At 43.0% G+C, this 25,530-nt stretch overlaps 1 protein-coding gene and 1 long non-coding RNA gene across 3 annotated transcripts; one reads left to right on the top strand and one right to left on the bottom strand.

Moving 5' to 3' along the window:
* The first annotated feature begins 1,376 nt into the window (after positions 1 to 1,376).
* SRD5A3 (steroid 5 alpha-reductase 3) lies at positions 1,377 to 16,938 on the top strand. 2 transcript variants are annotated; one of them, XM_006931118.3, is made up of 5 exons: positions 1,381 to 1,694; positions 8,682 to 8,824; positions 10,346 to 10,543; positions 14,272 to 14,406; positions 15,955 to 16,938. In XM_006931118.3, exons 1-5 carry the CDS (start codon positions 1,474 to 1,476, stop codon positions 16,212 to 16,214), a joined length of 957 nt encoding a protein of 318 aa, XP_006931180.3. In that variant the 5' UTR covers positions 1,381 to 1,473; the 3' UTR covers positions 16,215 to 16,938. The 2 variants fall into 2 exon arrangements, with proteins under 2 accessions (XP_023108866.2, XP_006931180.3); XM_023253098.2 differs by lacking the exon at positions 14,272 to 14,406 and having other exon boundaries at positions 1,377 to 1,694.
* Positions 2,859 to 12,523, bottom strand: LOC123385067. Its single transcript, XR_006597092.1, has 3 exons — positions 12,402 to 12,523; positions 10,763 to 10,883; positions 2,859 to 4,185 (listed from the first exon to the last, which is right to left on the bottom strand). It is a non-coding gene; the product is annotated as an uncharacterized LOC123385067 (long non-coding RNA).
* Positions 16,939 to 25,530: the final 8,592 nt, after the last annotated feature.

Raw genomic sequence — 25,530 nt, 5'->3', positions numbered from 1 at the left:
ATCAAACCCTGGGTCCAGCTCTGTGCTGACAGCGTGGAGCCTGCTTGGGATTCTCTCTCTCCCTCTCTCTGTCCCTCCCATGCTGGCATGCACACATACACACACACCCTCTCTCTTTCTCTAAATAAATAAATACTTAAAGAAAAAAAGAATGTAAACTCCAAAAAGGCAGTAGCATTGTCCGGTAAACCTCACTGTCCAAAATGGTGCTTGTCATATAATAGACATACAATATTTTTTTTTGGAAATTGACATTTTAAAGGCTTTTAAAAAATTGCCTTGAAGAGGGGCACCTGGGTGGCACAGTGGTTTAAGCATCCGACTCTTTTCTGTCTTCTTAATGTTTTTTTTTATTTTTGAGAGAGACCGAGGGTGAGTGGGGGAGGGGCAAAAAGAGAGGGAGACACAGAATCTAAAGCAGGCTCCAGACTCTGAACTGTCAGCACAGAGCCCGATGTGGAGCTCAAACTCACAGGCCTCAAGATCATGACCTGAGCCGAAGGCAAGCGTCCAACTCTTGATCTCCGCTCAGGTCATGATCTCATGGTTAGTGATCTGCGCTGATGGTGCGGAGTCGGCTTGGGATTCTGTCTCGCCTTCTCTCTGCCCCTTCCCCACTAAAAATAAATAAATAAACTTAATTTACAAATTGCCTAAAAGAGTTAAACTTTGATTTATTGTAACTGAAAATCAATATTTAAATTTATTGAATTTATTGATTTAAATTGATCAAATCAAAATTTTAAATGTTTAATGCGTCAATTCATAGCACTGTCATTACATAGAGTTAAAAACCACCTCTAGGGAGTGGAACTCTAGGGAAAGGAATGCTGCTTTTTAAATACAATTTTTACCACTTTCACTTTTGGGTTATTTGCAATCGTCTTGACGATTTTCTACTTTACTGGTTTAAATTATACACATTCCCAACATCCTAATACAACTATTCGTTTTTGTGTATGACCTACCTTCTTCATCAATACATACACACATTTGTATTAGTATGGTTGTTTGCAATCACAGCTATGTATTTTACAGTCAGCTTTTTATCACTTAATCTAGTTTCAGTCATCAGAACCTGGCATTCCGTGTTTCCACAGTCTGCATCATTAGCATGGCAATGTCTGCATGTTATTACAAATGTGTATTGTACAATAATTTAAATATTCTAAACTGGGCCACTCAGGGTTGTTTCCATTTTTCATTGAAAATAATGCAGCAGTGCAGGCTTGCAATTCTTTGAATGATGTTGAATCATACTTTGGGCTTACTTAAGCCCAATTAGGGACTGAGGACTACTCAGGAGGGCCAGCGTGACCCCGCCCCCGGGGCGAGTCCTGGGCGCACGGCCCCGCCCCGCGCTGCGTCACCGACGTCCCGCCTAGCTGAGACAGGCACGCAGCGCGGGAGCGGCCGCTGGGGCGCGGGCGGGCGGTTCGGGCGCTGGGAGCGGGGAAGCCCGGCTCTCGGGCTATGGCTCCCTGGGCGGGGGTCGAGCTCTCCGCGCTGAACCCGCTGCGCGCTCTGTGGCTCGCGCTGACCGCCGCCTTCCTGCTGACCCTGGTGCTGCAGCTCGTGCCGGCCAGCCTGGTCCCCGGCTGCGCGCTCTTCCAGGACCTGATCCGCTATGGGAAAACCAAGCGTGAGGGGACGTCGCGCTCGGCCGCCTGCCGGGTCTTTGATGTCCCCAAGAGGTAACCGCGCCCCGGCTGAGCCCGGGATACCGAGGCGCGGGGAGCCCGGAGCGCCCGGCTCGGGCAGCCGGCAGGGGGCAGCAGAGGCGGACGCGGGGCCGGCGCTGACCAGGCCAGGAAGGCCTTGACGCCGGGCGCAGCGCTGCCCCGGCTGGGCTGCCAGGCACTGCCGCCTCCGCGTTGTGGCCCAAGGTGGCGGAATGCCCCGAGGGCCGGTGGACAGCAAAGATGGTGAGCCGCGCGGCAATGTGAGCTTGGAGCCGCACGAGTCTTTCCCTGGGGGGAAATGGCAGCGCTTCCGATGTAGGCCTGGTCTTTGGCTGTGCCCCCAGGTGCACAGGCGGCAGGTTAAATCCTTTTGGCCCCAAATTCTCCTTTCTCCCCCTCGCCTGCACTCTAGGGGTTTATAATCTAACTTGAGGTCACCGGAACTCTCTTGTGGACTCGAAGGCAGGCCAGCCCTTCACGCCTGTTTCCCCGTTTGTCTCTCTGACCCTCAAAGTCAGGACAAGGGGCCAGACGCTGGTCACCACAAGGGCGCCACCTCCTTTGGCCGCACCGACCCTCCTACCTGGCATCTTGGCGGATGCCCCTGGGGAAGAATGTGGCCCAAGAGTGCACATTTTCGGCAAGCCCGATCCCGAAGCTTTATTTGACTTTCAACCGATTTTATAACCAAGAAAGATGAAATCGTTAGGGCTTACATAGAATTCTTTCAGAAATTGTAAAGACTTGTTATAATTTGCATTGGGCGGGTGGGAGGGTGTTGTTCGGTTTTTTTACTCTGAATTCAGAACATAGCTGGGAAGAGTCCGCCAAACGCTTCGGAAAATAGCAGTGGCTTTTCTGTCTTTAAGGTGCATCTTAAGTTGATATTTAGGAAGTTATGTGGAGGAACGTGATAAGGTTTTTAACGTATTAAAACCCCTGGTTTAATCATTTGAACCTCTCATTGGCAGTGTCCCAGGTCCACAGACAACAATAGGACTAAGTGTAACTTGGTTTCTGAAACATGGATAATCCCCCCTACTTTTGTCTTTTGGAGAAGGATTCATCAGGTGTTAACACTGAGAAGGAAAAACCAGGTCATTTAGAGGAAGAGTAAAGGGAATGAGGTTCTGGGAAGAGGTAGGAGTATTTAGGACACATTAGTCAAACTTCGTATTTATTAGGGGCTCTTTTTAAGTCAAAATTATCTTTTTTTTTTTTTTTTGAGAAAGAGAGCAGGAGGTGGAAATAGGGGCAAAGATCTCACCAGCATGAGATCAGGTCATGATCCAAAACCAGGAGTCCCACACTCAACGAACTGAGCCACCCAAGGCACACCCCCCCCCATCCTATTTTTAATCAAGTTTGATTGCAGTACATTCTTTTCTACTTACTAGCAATGGCATTCCCAGGCTGTCATTTTTTTAATGTTATAAAGTGAAGAAAAACGTTATTTCTTACTGTGAATTCTAACAATTTGTGCTGTGAATTTTGAAAAAGGCATTAGTGTCCCTAGATGTAAAGGACACCACATTTCAAATCATTCCTTGCACTCACCTGTTTCTCTGGCTCCTATACCCTAGCTGTTAGTGCTCAAGCAGGTCCTCATATGACAGCTAAGAAACAAACTTGGTACCTTTCCTTTGTTCATTACTACTCTTTGGGTTTGTAATCTCTCCCTTAATTTACACCTTTTTCTTCTTCCCGAATTCCAGAGTAGAACCTCCATGATGTTTTGTTCTCTAAAGTTAGACCAGCATTTCTTTAGTATTGAAGTCCAGGCCAGTAAGGAAAGACAAATATGTCTAGATACTTTATTTAAATATATTTCCTTATGCAAATTTAAATATTCTTAAAAGTGAAAATAAACCTGTAATTTTTACACCAAGGAAGAGACAGCTATAAATCACATTTCTGCACCTAAAATAGTGCTTAGGAAGGGTGCCTGGGTGGCTCAGTCGGTTAAGCACCCGACTTTGGCTCAGGTCATGTTTGAGCCCTGCATCGGGCTCTGTGCTGACAGCTCAGAGGCTGGAGCCTGCTTCACATTCTGTGTCTCCGTCTCTATCTGTCCCTCCCCTGCTGACTCTCTCTGTCTCTCAAAAATAAATATATGTTAAAGAATTTTTTTTTAAATAGTGCTTAGGTAATTTTGTTCGGGGTTGTTTTTTCCAAAGGAGGCCAGAATAAAACCTTAAATCAGTTCATGGCATGTTTGATTCCATTACTGCTGTTGGATAGGGTTTTTTTTCCCTAAAGTGATGGTGCTTTTCTCGTTTTCCTTTTGGTTCATAGATTATTGATTTCCCAGAAAGCCTGAATAAATAGGTGACTCCAACATGAATCACAGTGCTCTTGACTTGTGTAGTGTATGTGGAAGTACTTCTTCTAAAATTTCAAAATGGTATCAAAGCGTTGCAGTTGAATTGAGTTCTGGAGGCAGAGAGAATCATCCAGACTTTCCCCCTGGGGTTCAGCAATCCTGGCCAGAGGTCCAGGAGACCTGTGGGCAGAAATTCAGGGCAAACTTGGATTAGAAAAAATTACATCTTTATTTCAGTAACCTCTAGCTGAAATTTAGCATTTCCTTAAAGGTGAATGTAATCAACAAACCACAGTAGAATTAGTAGTACTTGCAATATTGTGACAGGTTTTTATATATATATATATATATATATATATATATATATATACACACACACACAATTTTTGAGATCTCAAAATATTATTTTCATCACTATAAGAATGAATCACTGGATATTGTTATTTTATACATTAATTACAAAAAGTACATATGTTACTATTATCACAAATTTTTTTTAGTTGTGTTACCTATATTTCAATATAATTGGTTTCCTTGGTAATCCCTATGTACTTTGTGATTGAAGCAACATTTTGAGAAGTAGCCAGTAGCCTTTACCAGACTGCCAAAGGAGTCCATGGAAGAAAAATGTTAAGAACCCCTCCTCTAGACTGTAAACTTGCCATAAGTTTACATTTGTCTTTTTTGTTACCATATCCCAGGTACAATGCCTGACAAGTAATGTCCTTGATGACTATGTTTTGAATGAATTTTAAGAAAAAGAGTGTTTAGGTTTAATTGGTTCATTGATTAACTTAACTGCTCACTCCAAGAATAATTTTGGATAAGATACCTTCTCTTTCATTCATTTATTTAACTGGTGTTCATAGAGTACTTCTGCGTCAGGAGCTTTTTAGTTCTTGTAAGATAGATACGTACAGTAGATATGTAAACAAATCTTACAAAACAAGCGAGATAATTTCAGATGGTAATAAGTGCTTCAGAGGAAATCCAGCAGGATTATTTGATCATGAGCAAAATTGGGTGGCCGTGGCAGTGACAACACTGGAGAGGATGGTCAGGGAGGGTTGGAGCAGGAGACGAGTTCATTGCAGGAGGCAGGGCTGGCTCACCAGGGCCAGGGAGGAAATTAGATTTTATTCTGAGTGTATGGAAAGCCATTGATGGCTTTAGGATGGAGAAGCAGGCGTGGCATTGTGTGATTCATGTTTTGAAAGGGTGACTGACTAGCCATTGTGTGGAGAAGACTGAATAAGAGGCTGTTGTGATGGTCCAGACAAGAGGCAGTGGATATGGATTAGATGTTAGCATAACAGCACCCCCTTGTCATATAGGTGGTGATATTAAAGCACTTATCCCAGGGCCAGTCACCCTTGTCAGATTGACAGATTACCTTGTCAATGTTTACTAAGCATTAGTTCACTTCCTTAGTTAACCCTATAACTCCTCTAATTGGGCTTTGGGTCAGTTCCAGCAATCAGTAAATATGTATTATTAGATCCTGCCCCCCTCCCCCCTCAAAACCATCCAGTGGCTTCTAACTCACAAGAAGAGCCCAAGGCCATATATAGTTTGTTCTTGCCACCTCATTGTGTCCTGTAGTTACCCCCCCCCCCCCCCCCCCCCGTGTAGTCCCAGTCCAGTTTTGTGGGCCTCTCTTTTCCACCTCAGGGCCTTTGCAGTGCCTGTTATCTATACCTAGAAAACTTTTTCCCCACACAGTCATACTGTTTATGTCCTCACTTCCTAGAATTCTACTCAAATGTTACCTTCTCAATGAGGTGTGCCCTATCTACCCTGTTTAAAAGTATTTCTACCATCCCAGATAGTCCTTCTTTTCTTTCTGGCTTTAGTTTTCTCAGTAACAGTTATCACCTGCTGGCATGCTATAAAATTTATTTTTGTGTGTGAGTGTAAGTGCCATGAGGACTGGAATTATCTATTGTGTTCATTGCTGTAATCCCAGAACCTAGAGCAGTCCCTGGCTTACAATAAGCACTGAAATAGTCGTTAAAGGGGTGCTTCCTTGGTGCCGAGTCCATAAGGATCACCTTATCCCTGTTCCCGAGGGTTTGGAAAACAGTGCTACAATTAAGCAAATTGCCAAGGGAGGAAAAAGAGGGAGAATGTCTAAAAACAAAGAGTAGAGTTTTTAGATCTATCATTTGAGGCTAAAGCTGCGTCTTTATAAAAATTGAGATTTATCAAGTAGAAGATGTTTCTCATAGAGGGTAATCAGGCAAGCAAAACAGGAGATAGGAGGTACAAAATGCAGGAATAAGAACGGCAGTCTGCCTGTGAATCAGAAACATCGCAGCACAAGCAGGGCGTAGCAAGATATGGCTTAGCAGCTCATAAACCAATTATAAACGCATTTGAGTGATTGGTTGACTGCAGGCTTGGTATAAATTGGTACATGTGATATAGGGACCTAAAAGCAAGTTCAGGCAGGTCTAGGTTGCACGAATTAGAAGTGCAGTGGTGTGATTTTAACTCGTCATCAGAGCTTCTGGAGCTAAATGCTGCCCCTTACTGTGTGACCTTGAATAAGTAACCTAACATCTTAGCCTGCATTTACTCATCCGCCACATGAAGATAACCATATAAACTTTACAGGATTGTTTCCACCTGCTTACCAAAGGGATTTTTTTTTTAACTTTAAAAAGAGTAAAAAGAATAAGCAATGCCCTGTGTGTGTATGTGTGTGCGTGTGGGTGTGTGTTAAAATAGACATGACAAAACACTTAACATTTTAACCCTTTTCAGGTGTACAGTTCAGTGATTTTAAATACATGCTCATTGTTGTGCAGCCATCACCACTATTAGTCTCCAGAACTTTTCCATCAGCCAGAGAAATTTTTAAAACATAAGTTATTTAGGTCACTCTGCTCAAATGACTTCCCATCACCCTGAATAAAAGCCCATGTCCTTATGAGACCCTATAGCATATGCTTCTCCCACCTCACCACCGATCCTTCTCCACACAGGTGTCCTTTATTGTTCCTCAGGGCCTTTGTGTTTGTCATTTCTCTGCCTAGAAAATTCTTTGCCTGGAAGTTCACCGGGGTTGTTCATTCTAGCCAGATGTCACTTCCAGAGAGGCCATCCTTGACCACCTGTGCAGAATGGTCTCCCCTCTGCACCCTCTCTGTCTCCTACCCCAAGATTATGCTAGATATCTATAGGTTCATTTGTTGATCATATGCTGAAAGATAATCAAGGCAGGCACCCAGTCTGTTTGCTTCCTGCTGAGTTCCTGGGTCCTAGAACATTCATTGCCTGGCTGCGTTCTAAGCTCTCAATAAATGTCTGTGGAAAAATGAAGTAGGTAGAGTGGCTGGCCCAGAAGATGCTTTTCAGAAGCTAGCCATTCCGAGGAAGGCTGCAAAGCAGGGCTCTGCTAACATTCTGCTCCACTCTTGCAGCTCAGACCATACCTGCACTCAGTTCTAGGAAGCATGTCTTAGAGACCCTGGAAGGCAACCAAAAGCCAGTGGCTGGGTGGGGGGTGGGGTATTGGAAGTGACACTGATGAACTTTTGATGAAACTAGGCTTTTGAGCCCAGAGAAGATCAGAACTGGGATAGAAGATCAGAACAGGATAGCTCAGCAAGGGCAGATTTGGTGATAGAATTTGTAACAGTAGTTGGGAGAATTAAGTGGGTTGCTATGGAGTGATCAGATTAGATCGGTGTCAGGCTGGGTTGTGGGCATAGTCTGGGGGGCTGTGTTCTGGATCATCTGGAAGAAGAGTTGCTGAATTCCATCTAATCCTCTGACTCCAGGTTTATTTACCTTGTCACAGGCTAATGAGACCAGAAGGAGGGGGCTTAGTATGTAAGTGATGCATTAAAGACCAGGGAAGACACCTTTCAGAGTCAGAAATATTTTGAATTCATTTAAGTAGAGAAAAATAGAAGTATAGGTCAAGGGACCTCAAAAGAAGGTTAGACCTTTGTGTCCTTAGATGGTTTCAGTAAACCAACACCATCTTTCACATTGAAGTAACATTGCTAATTTCAATTTTTATTGGTCCTGGTTTTATTTGTATTTTGTTTGTGAAATTGCAATTGATTGCAAAACAGGCACTGTACTTTAGGAGAGCTGTAACCATCAGGAGTCTATACCTAGTTTTATGAGTTAATATCTGTCATGTTAGTATAAAAGCTAGGTCAACACAATTTAGGAAATTTAGGAAAACACTGAATCAGAGGACCTTTAAGATTTCTGGCCAGCCCTGAGAGCTTGTGGTTTTGCAAATCTTGTGTAAGAGTTGTATGGCTGTTGCTCAGGATTTAGAAACCTTTCACGTTTGGCTTCTGTTGGCACAATCTAGGTTCTCTTTGCCGGGGTCTGGCACCCCCTGTGTTGGAACTTGAGCTATCCCCTAACCCAGAGATAAGAGAGATTGCTAATTGACCATCTGTCTAAGTTTAACGAGGTCAATCATGTTCTTACCTCAGGAAGCCTCTTTGTTCTAGGAGTTAACCGGTCCCATCATTTGAAAGGAGATTTTTAAAAAATCTGAATGCCTGCAAGATTCAGGTTCTATTAAAACAACAAAACTATACCGTGGGAATGGGGGAAAGAGGTTAGGGAACCTAAAAATAGTATTCCTGCATAATGCTTTAAAGTGGACCTACTCTGATTATTGCCTAACTGGTTTAACCTTGCAGGTATTTTTCTCACTTCTATATCATCTCAGTGCTGTGGAATGGCTTCCTGCTTTGGCACCTTACTCAGTCTCTGTTCCTGGGAGTGCCTTTTCCATACTGGCTGCATGGTTTGCTCAGAATTCTCGGGGCTGCCCAGTTCCAAGGTATGACTCCCCTGGCTAGTTACAACCATTTTGTCCTGTCCCCGCCTTTCCTGCCTGTAGGGAGCTGTTCTCAGTATTTCACAGCCACCCTCAGGCTTCTCTGTGGGCCTGGGAAGTGGAGGGTGAGGGCAAAAAAAAAAGTGTGAGTGGTTTATAGGCAGGTGGCCAAGGGGGTGTCCCCCCCATCCTTCACTGAGATCATGGCAGCCCCAGAGTTAGCTCTTCGTCCCTGACTTCCCAGCAAGGGCTGTGCTGTGTGCAGGACAGACCGTTCTCCCTCTGATATTTTTAGTACTACTGATTAATATATACAAAAGTCTTTACAATTCAGTGGAAAAGTTCTTAGGATCCCTTGGGTTTGCCTCAAAACATTTATCATTTGTTTCGCTGAACCAAAATCATGTCTCAGAACCCCAGAAATATGACAGGAAATTACTTTTTGATCACCAGTTAAAAAAATGTTTGTTATACTGTAAGCTTTACTTATATAATAACATTGACTGTAAATAGTTTTTGACCAGATGATTACAAAAGAGCCCTTAAACTCACCTCACTTTACTTCTGATAAGGATACCTAGAACGATTTTAAAAATTGGAGGATTTTTAAAGGAATTGAAGGTGAAAACCATATGGTGGTTTCAGTTAATGTCAGGCGGAGGAGGCTGAGGGACAGAATTAGAAACAAATCGTTCTCGAGTTCCCTCTGTCCTTTGTTCCAGCAGCCAAACCACTGGCTTGGTAGGAACAATCCTTTTCTGTATAACCAGAGGAACTCGTTGCAAAAGATGGCAACTGGAAGGGAAGACCTATGCAGATCCCCTTTGGGAGCAGAGGATACCTCAGCAAATCCCACATTAGCCATTAAAACTTCAGCTCTTCCTTTGTGTGTGCGTGTGTGCACGTACGACATTCATTTTAAAAAGTCTAGGTGTTATGCCACTTTAAAACCCAGTTCTTTTGACAAAGGGGTGAGAGGCAGGTAAGAAGATAGATCTTAAGGGTCAGAGTCTGCTAAAGGTATAATTTTCTTTTTTTTTTATCTGGAAAGAAATGCATAATTCCCCCACCTCTGTTCCTGTCCCCTTTTCTGCCTCTCCAGGTGCCTTGGTCTCTTGTCTCCCCTTACTCAGTAAGTGTTTCCCCTTACTCAGCTGGGATTGTTAGAGGTCATGTGGGCACTCTTCCGGACTTCTTCATCTGCCTGGTCGTGCCAGGGACTGGAGATCCACAGTCCTCAGGTTCTGAGTGTACAGACTCCTTCACAGTGACATACATGTAACCTAGAAGGCTTTCACATGATGGAGAGTCAAGAGACCTGAGTTTATCACTAGCCAAATTCCTTAGCTTCGCTTGGCCCACTTCCTCATGACTTAAAAAAAAAATATATATTAGACCAGATGATTTTTAGGGGTCTCTCCTAGCTCTAATCTTACTTAATACTGTGTTGAGTAGTAGGGAAAAATCCAACTTTGGATTAGTCCTGGAAAGAAAGATGCTAACGTGTTGCATTCTGAATTCTAGGGAGTGAGCTGGCGCTGTCTGCATTCTTAGTGTTAGTATTTCTGTGGCTCCACAGCCTGAGAAGGCTCTTCGAGTGCTTCTATGTCAGTGTCTTCTCCAATGCTGTGATTCACGTTGTGCAGTACTGTTTTGGACTCGTCTACTACGTCCTCATCGGCCTAACTGTGCTGAGCCAAGTGCCAATGGACGGCAGAAATGGTGAGTGGTTCCTGGGGTCTGTTAGCTGAGTCACTGGGCATATGAGGTACTCTTGAGGCAAAGCGCCCCACCAAGCTTTAGGGCAGTTTGAAAGTAGACCTGCTCAACTCACTTTGCATATGAAGAGTTTGGACTCTACTAGTAGCTTGAAAAAGTCAACATGCCCAAGGGTATATACATTAACTGTTACAAAACTGCTGAAACCTGAAAGATACTTACCTAAGCACTAATGTCTGTAAAGATATTAAAGTGCCAAGTGTTCAGGAGGTGCAAGGGTGAAGAATTGGGACATGGGCCTCCCTTGGTGGGAATGAAGTCACTGAACTCATGTGGAGTTGGTCTGGAAGGAAAGAGAGAGTGTGGTCAGGAGTCGGACAGGAAGCAGGGGAACACCCAAGAACAAGAGAAAGGGTCAGCAGAGAATGTTGTCTCCCCAAAGCCTCAGTCCCTCTGGTGTGCACGTGTGGAAGGGGAAGGGTGGTACAGGATTAAATCTCAGAAAACCAGAGGAGGAAGGGGTGGCCTGGGCTCCTGGAGAATAGTTGTGATTTGAAGAGGGAGTAGAAAGCCATCTTAAGCTTAGGTCATTTAGGTCTTAGGATGATTCCAATTATAACAGAGCTTTTCTTCAAGTGAGGCAGCTTGAGGGGAGAGGACAAAAGCGTACTGTGGTAAATCAGAATTGTGTCTGAACACTTCTGAGCTCCCACTAGCCAGGAAGAGAGAAGCAAAATCATGGTCTTTGTTTATGAGGAGGAAGTAAAGTATATTTTGGTGGGAGAAGGGAGGCTGAAGATAAAACATTTATGACTATCATTTTGGTAAAAACAGTGCATACTTACTACATAGAACTCAAGTCATTTGGGGTAAATGAAGTTAGTTTTTAGTGCTGAGGCTAACTTTACCCTGGACCCTTGGTATATCCATCTGCCTGGACACTGTAAGGCAGACTATTCATGACTGTTCTGAGTTCACTTCTCCGTGTTCCGTAAAGCTGCCCTTTCCATCCTTGTAAGTAGAGACCAAAGTCTGATATTTAGAATACTCAGTAAGCTTTCTCCTCAGGTTTGATTTCAGTGTCAGAGTAGCCCCTTGAAAATCCTCTCTCTGCTGCTGTGGTATAACCCAAGGCCTTTATGGCTTGAGGAATGATTGTAGAGTACAATTTATTAACAATCTTTCTTAATTCATGAATTATTTATTGGCTCCAGCCGCTCAGCTAGCATCTCTCCATCTGATTCCACTGAACTTAATCAAATCAGCATTTCCCCCCTGAGCTTTCTGCGTTGGCTTTCTTTCATGTGCAGGCCATATCAAGGTTTGAACTATTATCTGTGGTGAACATTACTGGGATTTCCACCCAAAGGAGCTTTCTGAAGCATGTGGCTAACCCACTAGCTTTCAGTCTGTTAGCCTCCATTGGCATTACATATCTCTTCTGGAGTTTCATCTGCTGGCTAGACCACTGTTTTTGCCCTCCCTCCTGTATGGTAGAAAAGAAAGAAAAGGCAGCTGAGACACCCACAAAAATCACTTTCCAAACACTCATTTCTGAAGCTGTCTTCTTTTTCACCTACTTGTCTTTCAAGAGGTCATATACAGGCTTTTGGGACAATGTGGTGAGAACTGGTTTCAGGAATTCATTGAGAGGGAACACGCTGGGGCATTTGCCAGCTGCAAGGCCTGATGGGAATAAGCATGAGCTTAGGACTCAGGGGGGCTTGAATCTGAATTCTGGCTTGTTTAACCACTCTGAGCCTCAGAACCTTCATCTGTAATTAGGGACACATCCTGATTTCAGAGGATTTTTGTGAAAGGGAAAGGAAAGAATGTCTGTAAGCTGCCCACACCTTCGTACCTCCTTGTCTTCAAAGTCTGGAGGGTCGGGCGCTGGCTGGCTCAGTCAGTTGGAGCATGCAACTCTTGATCTCGGGGTTGTGAGTTTGAGCCCCACATCGAGATTACTTAAAAATGAAATCTTAAAAAAAAAAAATGTTTAAACTCTAGAGGGTCTTCCTCCAACCACTCTCCATTATACGTTGTATTTTATTTTCTCCAGAGTGCCATCTCTACCTGAACCTGTCTTGATTATAGGTTTGTCTACTTGTTTCTGTTTGCCTCTTGCCACTAGAATGTGGATTCATGAGGACTGGGATTTTACCTTACTTATTCACTGCCTTGTGCCTTGTGCGAGATGCCAGGCTCAGTAGACAGTCAGTAATTAATGAATAAACAGAGTTAAATACTACACAGATTGGAGCCTCAGCCTTCCACCTGACTCCCCTTCCCCACATTATAATTCCAACGTACTCCTAGAAATCTTTTTTCCTCATAGGTACTTTCTCGGATTCAGAGCAGGTCTTCTAGCAGTGATGTAAACTCTCAAACACTTGCCTCAGTTTTTAATCCTAGAGTGACTTGCTCTTACAGCTGAATTTAAAACTATTTTTCACATTTTGTTTATTTTTAACTTCTGAAAAGATAACCTTTTAGTTAAATGGCTAAATCTAGTAAACGTTAAGAGTCTATAGTAAACTGTTTATATGGGACAAGTTTTTAAAAGAAATTAACACAGGTAGATATTGGTGGACTCTCATTAGCCCGGCTGTCATCAGCTGAGCCCTGCCTTCAGGTACCCATATGGAATAGTAGGATCCTTGGTTCTCTTACCTGAGTCAACTCTGTAGGGGCTCTCTCCAGACTCCAGACCCTCAGGCTCTTCCCCGCAGTCAATGGACAGCTTTGTTTCTTCAGTGAGGTTCCTAACTAGCTTGCCTGCTTCCTGCTGATCACAAGGAAGTCCTTAATTTGCTTTTCTGATGCCAGTCCCAGAAGACCTGAATTCTTCCTGTCTTCTTGGTAGCTGGAGAAGAAAGAGGAGGATGATACTTTTGAGTGTTTCTGCTTCTGAACTAAATCCCTCTAACGTGGTTCTCTCTAATCAGAGATTAGAGGGATACTGTTTGATTTTTCATCTTGCAGTTTACATTTCTCCTCTTTTGAGAAGCCCCATGCTGAGCCTTTACTTCCAGTGATTTTCTTCATTGGCTGGAGCCAGTCAAGTGTGTGTTCTGCATTCAGGGTCTCCCCTGAATAGCTTAAGGCTGCAGCCCAGGGTGGGATTCCTTTAGAAAGTGTTCTCACGGTAGACTATAAGAAATAAGACATAAAACCAGGCTTAGAAATATAAATGCACAGTGGCCTTACCACACAAGAGTATGAGACACCAAGAGTTTGGGCACCTGGGTGGCTCAGTTGGTTGGGTGTCCAGCTCTTGACTTCGGCTCAGATCATGATCTCACAGTTTGTGAGTTCAAGTCCCACCTTGGGCTCTGCACTGGCAGCATAGAGCCTGCTTGGGATTCTCCCTGTCTGTCTGTGCCTCCCAAGCTCACACACTCTCTGTCTCTCTCAAAATAAATAAGTTAAAAAAAAAAAAAAAAAAAAGAGTAGGAGGCAGAGCTGACCTCTGTGCTTGAAGCGTTTGAAAAGGGAAAAGGAGAATGTGTCAATGTGGAGTTCTCTGTCAGGGACCACTGAAGCTGCCCCGGGCTGGAAAGCGTACCCCTTTCTTCTCCCCTCTGTCCTTGGTAAATTACATCACGATAATTTTCTAGTCATGAGGAACAGAGCAATCGGATAATTGTGTTCTAACTGTATGATTGTTTAATTCCCTGAGCCTCTGAAATTTTGCATTTTGTCCAATAAGGTAACTCTTTTTTCTGTAGTCTATGTGATAGGGAAAAATCTCTTGATGCAAGCCCGGTGGTTCCATATCCTCGGAATGATGATGTTTATCTGGTCATCTGTCCATCAGTACAAGTGCCATGTCATTCTCGGCAATCTCAGGAAAAATAAAGCAGGTGAGATGTCTTTTAGAGGCACTGCATGTGGATTTTAACCCTCAGAAGTTAGTTGTCTGTGTTCCTTTATTTTTTTCCTTCCTGCCCTAGTTAGTGACTTGTCTATCAAATATTCATATTTTAATGTTTTTTTATTTTAAGAGAGAAAGAGAGCATGCCAGCATGAGGTGCAGAGAGAGAGGGAGACACCGAATGTGAAGCAGGCTCCTCCAGGCTCTGAGCTGTCAGCACAGAGCCCGACACGGGGCTCAAACTCACAAACTCCTAGATCATGACCTGAGCCGAAGTCAGACGCTTAGCTGACTAAGCCACCTAGGCGGCCCCATCAAATACTTATTTTTGACAAGACACCTCGTCAAAATCTTAATCTTCCCATTTGTAAAATGAGACCGTTGTGCCAGAAGATCTCCCCGGTCCCATCTAGCCCTGATATTCTGTGATTCTATGCTGTGCCCACATTTTGGGGCCTGCGCTGACGATATGTGCCTAACCAGCATGTGAGTGCTAGTATTACTTTGCTGAGTTAGTATCATTCCATCAAAGCAAAAAAACTTGACTTTTAGTTAGCTGTGTTGACTTACCACAGGTACAGTTTATAATAGGCTTTTGAAGTACTAAAAATGGAATAATCCTATTCATCATTTACCAAGTGCTTATTCTGTGCCGGGCCCTGTTCTTAGTGCTTTACATACAGCTTTACGGTGCTCTCTTGAGGTGGTTCGAGTCTTATCCTCACTTTACAAATGAGGAAACTAAAGATGTTAAGCAACTTTTCTAAAGTTACACAACATGTAAGTGGTGGAGTCAGGATTTGAACTCCTGCAGTCTGACTGCAGTCTGAGCTCTTAATTACTGGCTTGGAAGTCTGGTGGAGAAACAGACTTTGTTTGCTTTGTGCTTATTTTCAGTTGATGGTGCAACCTAAGGGTGCAACTTATTAATACGTAGTAGGCTGACAATGGGAGTGTGACGGGAAGTGGGTTTGCACACAGGTCTGTGATCCTCTTTGTTATTTCATTTCATTTTTTTTAATTTTTTTTTTAACATTTATTTATTTTTGAGACAGCATGAACGGGGGAGGGTCAGAGAGAGAGGGAGACACAGAATCCGAAACAGGCTCCAGGCTCTGAGCTGTCAGCACAGAGCCCGATGCGGGGCCTGAACTCACAGACCGCGAGATCATGACCCGAGCTGAAGTCGGACGCTCAACCCGATGAGCCACCCAGGCGCCCCTCATTTCATTTTTTTAATGTTTATTTATTTTTGAGAGAGAGAGAGAGAGAGCACGAGCAGGGGAGGGGCAGAGAGAGAGGGGGACAGAGAATCTGAAGCAGGCTCTGACAGCAGCAAGCCCAATGCAGGGCTCAAACCCACAAACTGCGAGATCATGACCTGAGCCAAAGTGGGTTGCTGAACCGACTGAGCCACCCAGGTGCCCAGTGATCCTCTTTTTAAAATAAGAGTCTTTGTAAATTGCCTGGGGACTGAAGTGGTAAGCTTTCTTTCCACAACTTCATATGTTCAGGAAGTCTTCTGTTTCTGTTTCAGGAGTGGTCATTCACTGTAACCACCGAATCCCTTTCGGAGACTGGTTTGAATACGTTTCTTCCCCTAACTACTTAGCAGAGCTGATGATCTACATTTCCATGGCTGTCACCTTTGGATTCCACAACTTAACTTGGTGGCTAGTGGTGACATATGTTTTCTTCAGCCAGGCCCTGTCTGCTTTGCTCAGTCACAAATTCTACAAAAGCAAATTTGTCTCCTATCCAAAGCATAGGAAAGCTTTCCTACCATTTCTGTTTTAACATAATCCCAGTCCCGAAGAAGGCAAACCAGATGACAGGTTCAGTTCCTGCGGACAACAATGTCTAGGGACCAAAGTACAATTTCTGCAGAACTGTTTGAAACTCTGTTTCCTTTATACACCCAAAGTCTTCACTGAATGAGCAAAGCAATACCCCTCAAGAAAATGAATCTTCAAAGAAGAAATAACTTCTGGCAAACCGGGGAGTGCTGTGTCTGCCTTCCGAGATGCTTTATAAAACCAACCAGCTGCTGAGAAGTAGATGAGCTTCTCCAAGTGCTTCAAAAGCAAAGTAACCAAGAATGTACAAACAGCTTCACACATGCACATACATCCACAAAGGAAGAGAGAAGACCATCTGTGGCTTTGGTTTTGTTAGGGACAAATGAACTGAACTACATAATAAGCAATATAATAAGTGCTCAGTAACTGTTGCATTTCAATAAAAGCAGAAAAGCTTTTGAAAATAATAATATATTATTTCACACCAACAGATTCAGGGAAAAATGACTTTGTTGGAAATAGTTTATACTTTCACATGTGGCCACAAATATTTCCAGTTATGTAACCAGCAACAGTGGTTTCCACTCCTCTCCCCCTCAAATCATAGCCTAACAGAAAATTTGAAACTTCTTTTATTTAATACTTTTTTGACATCCCTTTCAAGGAAGTACCTTAAAAGTGAAAGCATCTGAAAATAAAATATTTTTATATTTATGTGTAAAGAGCCTCCATTCACGGACTGACTTTCGCTGCAGATTGTGTAGTGCTATAGCCATGTTCATATGTAGGTATCCAAACTGGATTCATTGTTTGCCGAGTAACTGTTTAACTGTTTTAATGAGATGAATCTGAAGTTTTTAGGAATAAAGTTTACACTAGTTTATGTTTTAAAAAATACTCATGATTAAACCAAAGGGAAATACGCGGTTTAAAAGAAAAACAATTGAAAAATAATACTAATGCTACAGCCTGAGCACAGTTTTGCTGCCGCAAAAACTGCACATTTGTGCAACATAAGATTTACTGGCTTAGTGACCAAAGTATTGACTTGATTGCTTTCGTGCAGGTGTCCTAGTCTACTAGCTACTAAAGTTTGGCACTAATGTGTACCTTGCTGTGGCGGAAAGAACCTCATTAACCAGACATGAAATCAAATGCACGGTTTAAGAATGTCCTCCCCACCCTCATCCCTAGAATAGTAAACCAAAGCTGTTAAACCGAGATCTTTCTAATCTGAACTTTCAATACATGCATACGAAAGCACATCCTAAAGTTTTTAAAATAATTTCTGCTGTGGCATTTTCTCTCTCATCAATCAAATGCCACTTCAGTCAGCTAATCAGTCTACTCAAATAAACGACATATTTATTTCATTTATCATTTAGATTTGCCATCCTCAGGACCAGGACTCAGGAACAAAACTTTTTCTACACTGGAAATGTAAAGCATATTGCAGTTTGGTCTTAATTTCCACACAAGTGGCATGGATTTTTTTTTTTAATTTTTTTTTTAACGTTTATTTATTTTTGAGACAGAGACAGAGCATGAATGGGGGAGGGTCAGAGAGAGAGGGAGACACAGAATCTGAAACAGGCTCCAGGCTCTGAGCGGTCAGCACAGAGCCCGACGCAGGGCTTGAGCCCACGGACCATGAGATCATGACCTGAGCCGAAGTCGGCCGCTCAACCGACTGAGCCACCCAGGCGCCCCATGTGGCATGGATTTTTAATGGCAAACTATTTGGGGAAAAAATGCATTTTTGCTGTAGCATACCATTTTATACCTAGGTTAGTCTAGGAATTTGGATGATGTTCTGGAATTTCATTGCACATTTAAGTAAAATAATGAGTATGCCCTGTGAAGAACCGTATCAGGGGCTGTTAGAAGACTTTCCCGGTCTGCAGTATCCCTGTCTCAGGCCCACTGTCCCTACTGTCCCCTCACACTCTTTACTCTCCCTCTCCCTCCCTTGCTCAAACATTGCATTTCTAGGTGAAGGCTAAAGAGGAAGCAGTGATGTTCTCCAAGGGGTTCAGAACAAAGTAGCGTGGTCTCTGACGAAAGCTTAACCGTGGAGAATGATTGAGAATTGTGCTGTGCTTGCTAGATCACAGTCTGCATTGCTCTTTGTGTTGGTTGAAAATATTCCGTGTGCCTAAAGAGAAAGAGTTGGCAAATTCTTCCCGGGGAGAACCAAGGAATAAGTTGGGGGTGGAGATTCTTGACCTTCTGCCGCCTTAGTTGAATAGCCTCACCTTTCCATTCTCTGTTCCTATTAAGTTAGGGGAAATGATACTGAACCACCTCCTGACAGCATTCCCTGGACTAAATAGTGACTAGAAAAGTGTGCTGAAAGTAGCCTCTTTTTAAGTCTCCAAGTCGTACCTCATCATCTGTACTCTAACATTTGCTATCAGTGAGCGTGGATCATTTTGTGTCCATAAAACCGTGTTCCGTATTACGTTTTTAATTCAGTGAGTGGTTATTGCTAGAATTACTACCAAAATAGAGGGAGACTTTTGAGATATTTTTATATGGCACTTAACAGATAGTTTAAGGAGACTATACATATTTGTAGAACTCCCTGAAAATTCAAGGACCATTGGTAAGTAACGTGTGTCAAAATGAACCAATATATTAAAGAAATTCTTAAAATAGTGAATGAGCAAGTAGAAGTTTTTTACACCTATCTAAGCAATTTCAGCCCACCCTTTCACATTGCTTATCAGGGAAAAAATCATTTGACTTTTTTATAAATTACATATATTTGTCTAACCTAAGATGTTTCCAATAAATGGACAAGACCCAGTGGAGGTGGCAGTGATCCACAACTAATTCACGTGACACATCATCATGTTTCTCAAATACCAGTGATCTAGAAAGCCAGGTACTGGTTTCGCAGAAAGCAAAATTTAATTAGCCACATAAAAACTAATTATAAAGAGCTACTCTATGCACATAATTGAGAAAGTTTAGTATTAAGCCTCTTCCTCAGAGAAGATTCTCAACTCTTGAAGCGCGTAAAGGACAAAGGAACACACGGGATTTCTCAGCAGAAAGACAAACCTGCCTCCTGAGTCTAGCCCTCTGGTAAGACTTCATAGCATGTGTGTAATTTTTATCAGGGCTTCCTGGCCCACACAATACCTTTCTATGGATTAGAAAAGATACCCCTCAGGATATCCGCCTAGTAGCAGAACATGAGCCTTTATGGCCACAAAAGACAGCAGGTGTTGGGACCACAGCTCAGTGAACAGAGCTCGGGCTGGATCTCAGCCCCACTCACCCTTTAGGCCTGGTGTCCTTTGTGCAGTTTTCAAACTGCACAACCTTCTATAGCAAAGAGACCTTGCTCATCATGCTGCCTATCTGTCTGCAGATTCTGTTCACTCTTGAAAGACTTGATTTCATGGAATCATCTCGCTGAGAAAGACCCTAAGAATAAAACTAAGACAAGGTGGAAATAAGCAGCCCATGCAAAACACCTGTGCTTCCACTCACAAAAAGGGGGAGTTTGGTGGACAGCAGGTGAGTGACCCTCAACCAGTAGAATGTCAGCCCCAAATAGAGAAAATATTTTGCTTAGTTTCTGACTACCAACTCCTGTCTTTCCAGCTCATTGTTCTAGTACGGCAACTGCAACAATCTTTCTACCCTGTTGGGACCTCCAATCTGTTGATCTCATGGCATTTTCGTTGTCCTTCGCCCATAAGTCTTCCCTTATCTCCTTACCCTGCTTAAATTCCAGGTAAATCACTATCATCATTCCTTCATATGGATCCTCAATTCTTGCGTCCTCCTACTGATTTAGCAAAGCCACAACCCTGGTTAGATTCAGCTCTTTCTCTGTGTGTGCACCCAAACAGCTGAACTGTGTGTGGCTGGAGAAATACAGTCCAAGACAGCCACTCCAAATTCATGAACACTAACCTCAAACGGTCTTCAATGCTGCAACCATATTAACATTCTCTAGTCTGTTCACTCTCCCCCTCTGCTGACTGTGTTAATCTCTGTGCCCAGGAAAATGAAGCTACTGGAAGAGAACCCCCACAGGTTACCACTATCTCCTTCACCCACCTAAGCATTTGCTCCCCCATACGCTACCTTCCCTCATTACTATTGTTGAAGGATACTTTTTTTTTTAATGTAAAACCATGGGGCGCCGGGGTGGCTCAGTCGGTTGAGCGACCGACTTCTGCGCAGGTCATGATCTCATGGTTTGTGAGTTCGAGCCCCGGGTCGGGCTCTGTACTGACAGCTCAGAGCCTGGAGCCTGCTTCGGATTCTGTGTCTCCCTCTCTCTCTGCCCCTCCCCCACTCATGCTCTGTCTCAGAAATAAACATTAAAAAAAATTTAAAAATGTAAAATCATGATTCTCATACAAATATGAAATGAACATGTGCCAACAATTTTACTTAGCTTGTTAAGCAATTAAGGAACCAGTAAGATGTTAGAACCAGTTCAGTGAAGAATTCCTAAGAGCAGGCACACGTATCGATAATGAGGCATGCCAAAATGAATGTCATAGATGCATATTAATTGCTTAATACTTACAAAACTAGTGTCTACAGTGGGGGGAGGGAAAGCACTCGTTCCTTCATCAGACCACATTCGTTTGTATGTCTCTGCAAAAGAATTATTTGCATTCCTGTCAGTTGTCTAGGAGTTGTAAAATAGCTCAAAGACAAGGGGCAGACAGCCCAAACAGTGTGCCAGAAAGGACACCTGTAATATTTTTTGCTCATTTCAAAGTCATTAGTTTTTTCCTGAAACTACAAACAATCTCTCTGGATTTCTTTCCAAAGCTAGGCCCCCTACTTGAGCACTTCTTCCTCCCACTGGATCATCACGTTTTTGCCCTTTTCTGGACATTTCTATAAGACAAATACCTTTTGAAAACCTTCTAGCCCCATTTCCCTTACCAAAGAAGCAGTTCCTTTCTGGTTTGTGTGTTTTGTGTTGTCATGTTCGTTTTGGCTTTTTGTTGCAGCAAAACAAGAAAGGTTTGCTGGAGTCTGATTAGCGTTGTTCTCCTTCCCACGTTCGGCCCACGTTGGTCACTCTGTAGACCTCATGGCTGCCATGAAACTGCTCCAGGAAGGTCTCCAGAGACCCTGCCTCACCCAGTGGTCTCGTCTCAGCATCCGTTCCGATGCACTAGCAGCAGCTGGTCACGTCACCTGGATAACTTGCCCTGATTGTCCCCGAGACACCACACCTCTGGCTTTTCCTCCCATCTCCCTGGCTGCTCCTTCCCAGCTTCCTCTGCGGACTGCGTCCCTCTCTTCTGACTTCTGATCACTTGGAGGGAGCGTGCCAATTCACAGTTCCTGGTCCCTTTCTCTACACTCAGTGATCTCATCCAGTCTTTAAATACTGTTTATACACTGACAACCCCTGCATTTATATATCCAGCCTAAACATCACTCCTGCACTCTAGGCTCACATACACAATTGCCTACTTAACATCTCTACTTGATGTATAACAGATATCTCAAGTTCGACATGATTCAGTTAATTTATTTTCTTTTATTTTTTTAGTGTTTATTTATTTTTGAGAGAGAGAGACAGAGCACAAGTGGGGGAGGGACAGAGAGAGATGGAGACACAGAATCCAAAGCAGGCTCCAGGCTCTGAGCTGTCAGCACAGAACCTGACACAGGGCTCGAACCCATGAACTGGGAGATCATGACCTGAGCCGAAGTTGGATGCTTAACCAACTGAGCCACCCAGGCATCCCTAAGTTAATTTCTGATTTTCCTCATTCCCCCACATCTCCTCCACCTACAGTCTTACCATTTTTTACTTTCTCGAACCAAAAACGATGGAGTCTTCTCTTTCCCTCACACTGCACAAACCAATCCGTGGTTCTACCTTCAAAATACATCCAGAATCCATCCCTGTTATCGTAACTCTACCAACTACCATCCTGATTGGAGCTGCCATCATTTCTTGCCTAATTTACTGCAACAGACTCCTAACTGGCCTCCCTGCTTTCCCCTTATTCCTTACAGCTGATTCTCAACACACACCAGACGGATCCTTCAAAAACCTATATCACATCATGTCAGACTCAGAACCTTGCAACAGCTCCCAGTTTCTCTTAGATAAAGGCCAAATTCCTATAACAACCTCCGAGCCCCCATTGGATCTGGCCCCCAGTCACCTTTCTTACCTCATCTCCTGCTATTTTTACCCTCATTCACGCTTCCTACACAATGACCTCCTTGCCATTCCTTTTACATGCCAATCCTGTTCCTCTGTCAGGACCTTTGCACTGGCTGTGCCCTCTGCCCAGATAACTGCCACATGGCTAACTCCCTCACCTCCTTCAAGTCACTGTATTGGTTATCCACTGCTGTGTAACTAAATATTCCAAATGTTAGCAGCTTAAAACAGCAAACATCTGATAGTTTCTGTGCATCAGGATTTCAGGTGTCACTTAGCTGGGTGTCTGTGCCTCAAGGATTCACTGCAGTTAAGGAGGCACCGGGGCTGAGGTCTCATCTGTAAGCTCCACCGAGGGAGGACCCACCTTCAAACTCACTCACCTGGTTATTAGGATTCAGTTCCTCGTGAGCTATTGAACGAAGGGCCAGGAGTCTGTGAGTTGCCTGTTATGAGGCTCTCTCCACAGAGCGGCTCATAGTACCACAGAGTGGGTCCCATCAGAACAAGCAAGCAACAGTGTGCAAGACAGAATACACGGTCTCTTTGTAACGTGGTCTTGGAAGTGACATCCCATCACTTTTACCACTTTCTGTTTGTTGGAAGGCAGTCACTAGGTCCAGTCCACACTCAAAGGAAGGGGATTATACAAAGGCGGGATGATCAGGAGGTGTGGATAATCAGAGTCCATTTACCACTGTGACCTTCTCAATGAGGTGACCTCCTTATGTATGTATGTGTGTATTTTTTTTTTATTAAATATAATTTATTGTCAAACTGGTTTCCATACAACACTCAGTGTTCATCCCAACAGGTGCCCTCCTCAATGCCCATCACCCACTTTCCCCTCTCCCCACAACCCCCCATCAACCCTCAGTTTGTTCTCAGTTTTTAAGAGTGTCTTATGGTTTGCCTCCCTCCCTCTCTGTAACTTTTTTTCCCTCTTCCCCTCCCCCATGGTCTTCTGTTAAGTTTCTCAGGATCCACATGAATGAAAACATATGGTATCTGTCTTTCTCTGCCTGATTTATTTCACTTAGCATAATACCCTCCAGTTTCATCCATGTTGCTACAAATGGCAAGATTTCACTCTTTCTCATTGCCAAGTAGTATTCCGTTGTACATATAAACCATGTCTTCTTTTTCCATTCGTCAGTTGATGGACATTTAGCCTCTTTCCATAATTTGGCTATTGTTGAGAGTGCTGCTATAAACATTGGGGTACAAGTGCCCCTATACATCAGCACTCCTGTATCCCTTGGGTAAATTCCTAGCAGTACTATTGCTGAGTCATAGGGTAGGTCTATTTTTAATTTTTTGAGGAAGCTCCACACTGTTTTCCATAGTGGCTGCACCAGTTTGCATTCCCACCAACAGTGCAAGAGGGTTCCTGTTTCTCCACATCCTTGCCAGAATCTATAGGCTCCTGGTTTGTTCGTTTTAGCCACTCTGACTGGCGTGAGGTGATATCTCAGTGTGGTTTTGATTTGTATTTCCCTGATGAGGAGCAACGTTGAGCATCTTTTCATGTGCTGTTGGCCATCTGGATGTCTTCTTTAGAGAAATGTCTATTCATGTTTTCTGCCCATTTCTTCACTGGATTGTTTGTTTTTTGGGTGTGGAGTTTGGTGATTTCTTTATAGATTTTGGATACTAGCCCTTTATCCGATATGGTGACCTCCTTATTTAAAGTCACAGCGTAACCCTCTCTCATTTCCATCTCCCTTTGCTCTTATGACTGGTAACAAATACTTCCTGTTTTGCGGTGGTTTGTTCTGTAGCAATGGCTGATGCCCTCTCCTCTAAAAACTCTACAGTGTGCTTTTTTACTCATGCTCCTTATTTTATTCTCTGTCTCTCCTCACTGGAATGTAAAATGTTGTTCTGGGGTTTCCTGTTTTGTTTTGTTTTGCTTGCAGATGTATCCCCAGCACCAGAAGAGTGCCTGGTACATAATAGACACTCAATAAATATTCACTTAGAGAATGCTTCTATTGTCATTGTTTTCTGCAAAATCACTGATCTCCTGCCATTACCTTGTTGCAGAATTGCAATAATATCTACCTTATGAACACTGAGCACAGCTTATATTCACATACTCACATGTGTGAAAAGCAATGATCCAATTGTGCATTTATACCACCCAGAAACCAGTAACAATTATAGTAAAGAGGAAATAACATGAAGTTCAGTCAAAAGAAATGGTTAGGAATCCATAAATCATTATAATCCCACCTACATGTTTTTTAATCAGGTTTTATAAAAGAAAAAAGTCAGCACTTTAAGATTTCTTGCTTCTTGACCTCTAGACCTATTACTCTGTGGCCTGCTATAGCTAACTCCATGATTTTTTGACATGTGGATTAGATAAAAATCTTTGATAGTTAAAGAAAAAACAAAAACCCATGCCAGAGGAAGTATGTAGTCCAATAAATTGGAAATAACTTAATCTGTTACTCTGTAATACTCTTTGAATTCTGTGCTTATGAAATGGTGAGAATAAGTCCTTTTCAGCGCAAATGTGGCCCATACTAAGGACTGAAAAGGGTAGACACTAGTTCAGTATTCCATTTCCCGTTCCCACTGATCATCATGGCCAGATTGTATTTCCAATTCATCTTTCTCCTTTCCCATCTAAAATTGTCTGTTGGAGTCTCTTTCCATGACTTTGCTTTTTAAGACACAAAAGCAAACTTAAGATTTCAGAGTAATCATGCAATTCAGGACGACAGCAATTGGTGAAGGGCAGTTAAAGAGGAATGGATTGATTCCCTTTCGTCTCTCCCATACTCCAGGGTCTACGATTACGAGAGTAAAATTTGTTAGTGGGTGAGTGCCTCCCATGAGATCAGGCTCAGAAACTTGGAGGTGGACGAGACCTCAAAATTCTTGATTTTTCTAAATAATTTATTAATCTATTATAAATGTACCTAAATCCATTTTGAGCCTCTTGTTCACGATCTCAGTAATATCTTATCTTTGGTGATCTTGTATTCTCTAAGCTTATTACACTTTTGTCTTTTATAAAATTCCCTCTTTCATTCTCCAAGAGTTTTGTTTTTCCAATCTAGGATTCCAGAATGTATAGAACACATCAGTTCACCCTATCCACAATCATGATTTTATATGCTTTCATGTTTTTCTC

This window comes from Felis catus, chromosome B1, assembly GCF_018350175.1.
Source record: "Felis catus isolate Fca126 chromosome B1, F.catus_Fca126_mat1.0, whole genome shotgun sequence".
In the NCBI taxonomy this organism is placed as follows: domain Eukaryota; kingdom Metazoa; phylum Chordata; class Mammalia; order Carnivora; family Felidae; genus Felis; species Felis catus.
Note: the sequence above shows the minus strand (reverse complement) of the source record. Positions and strands in the feature narration are given on the sequence as shown.

Coding starts and splice junctions, on each gene's coding strand:
- SRD5A3 (XM_006931118.3), top strand. CDS start 1,474: ATGGCTCCCTGGGCGGGGGTCGAGCTCTCCGCGCTGAACCCGCTGCGC. Junction 8,825..10,345: donor CGGGGCTGCCCAGTTCCAAG/GTATGACTCCCC, acceptor TCTGAATTCTAG/GGAGTGAGCTGGCGCTGTCT. Junction 10,544..14,271: donor GCCAATGGACGGCAGAAATG/GTGAGTGGTTCC, acceptor TTTTTTCTGTAG/TCTATGTGATAGGGAAAAAT.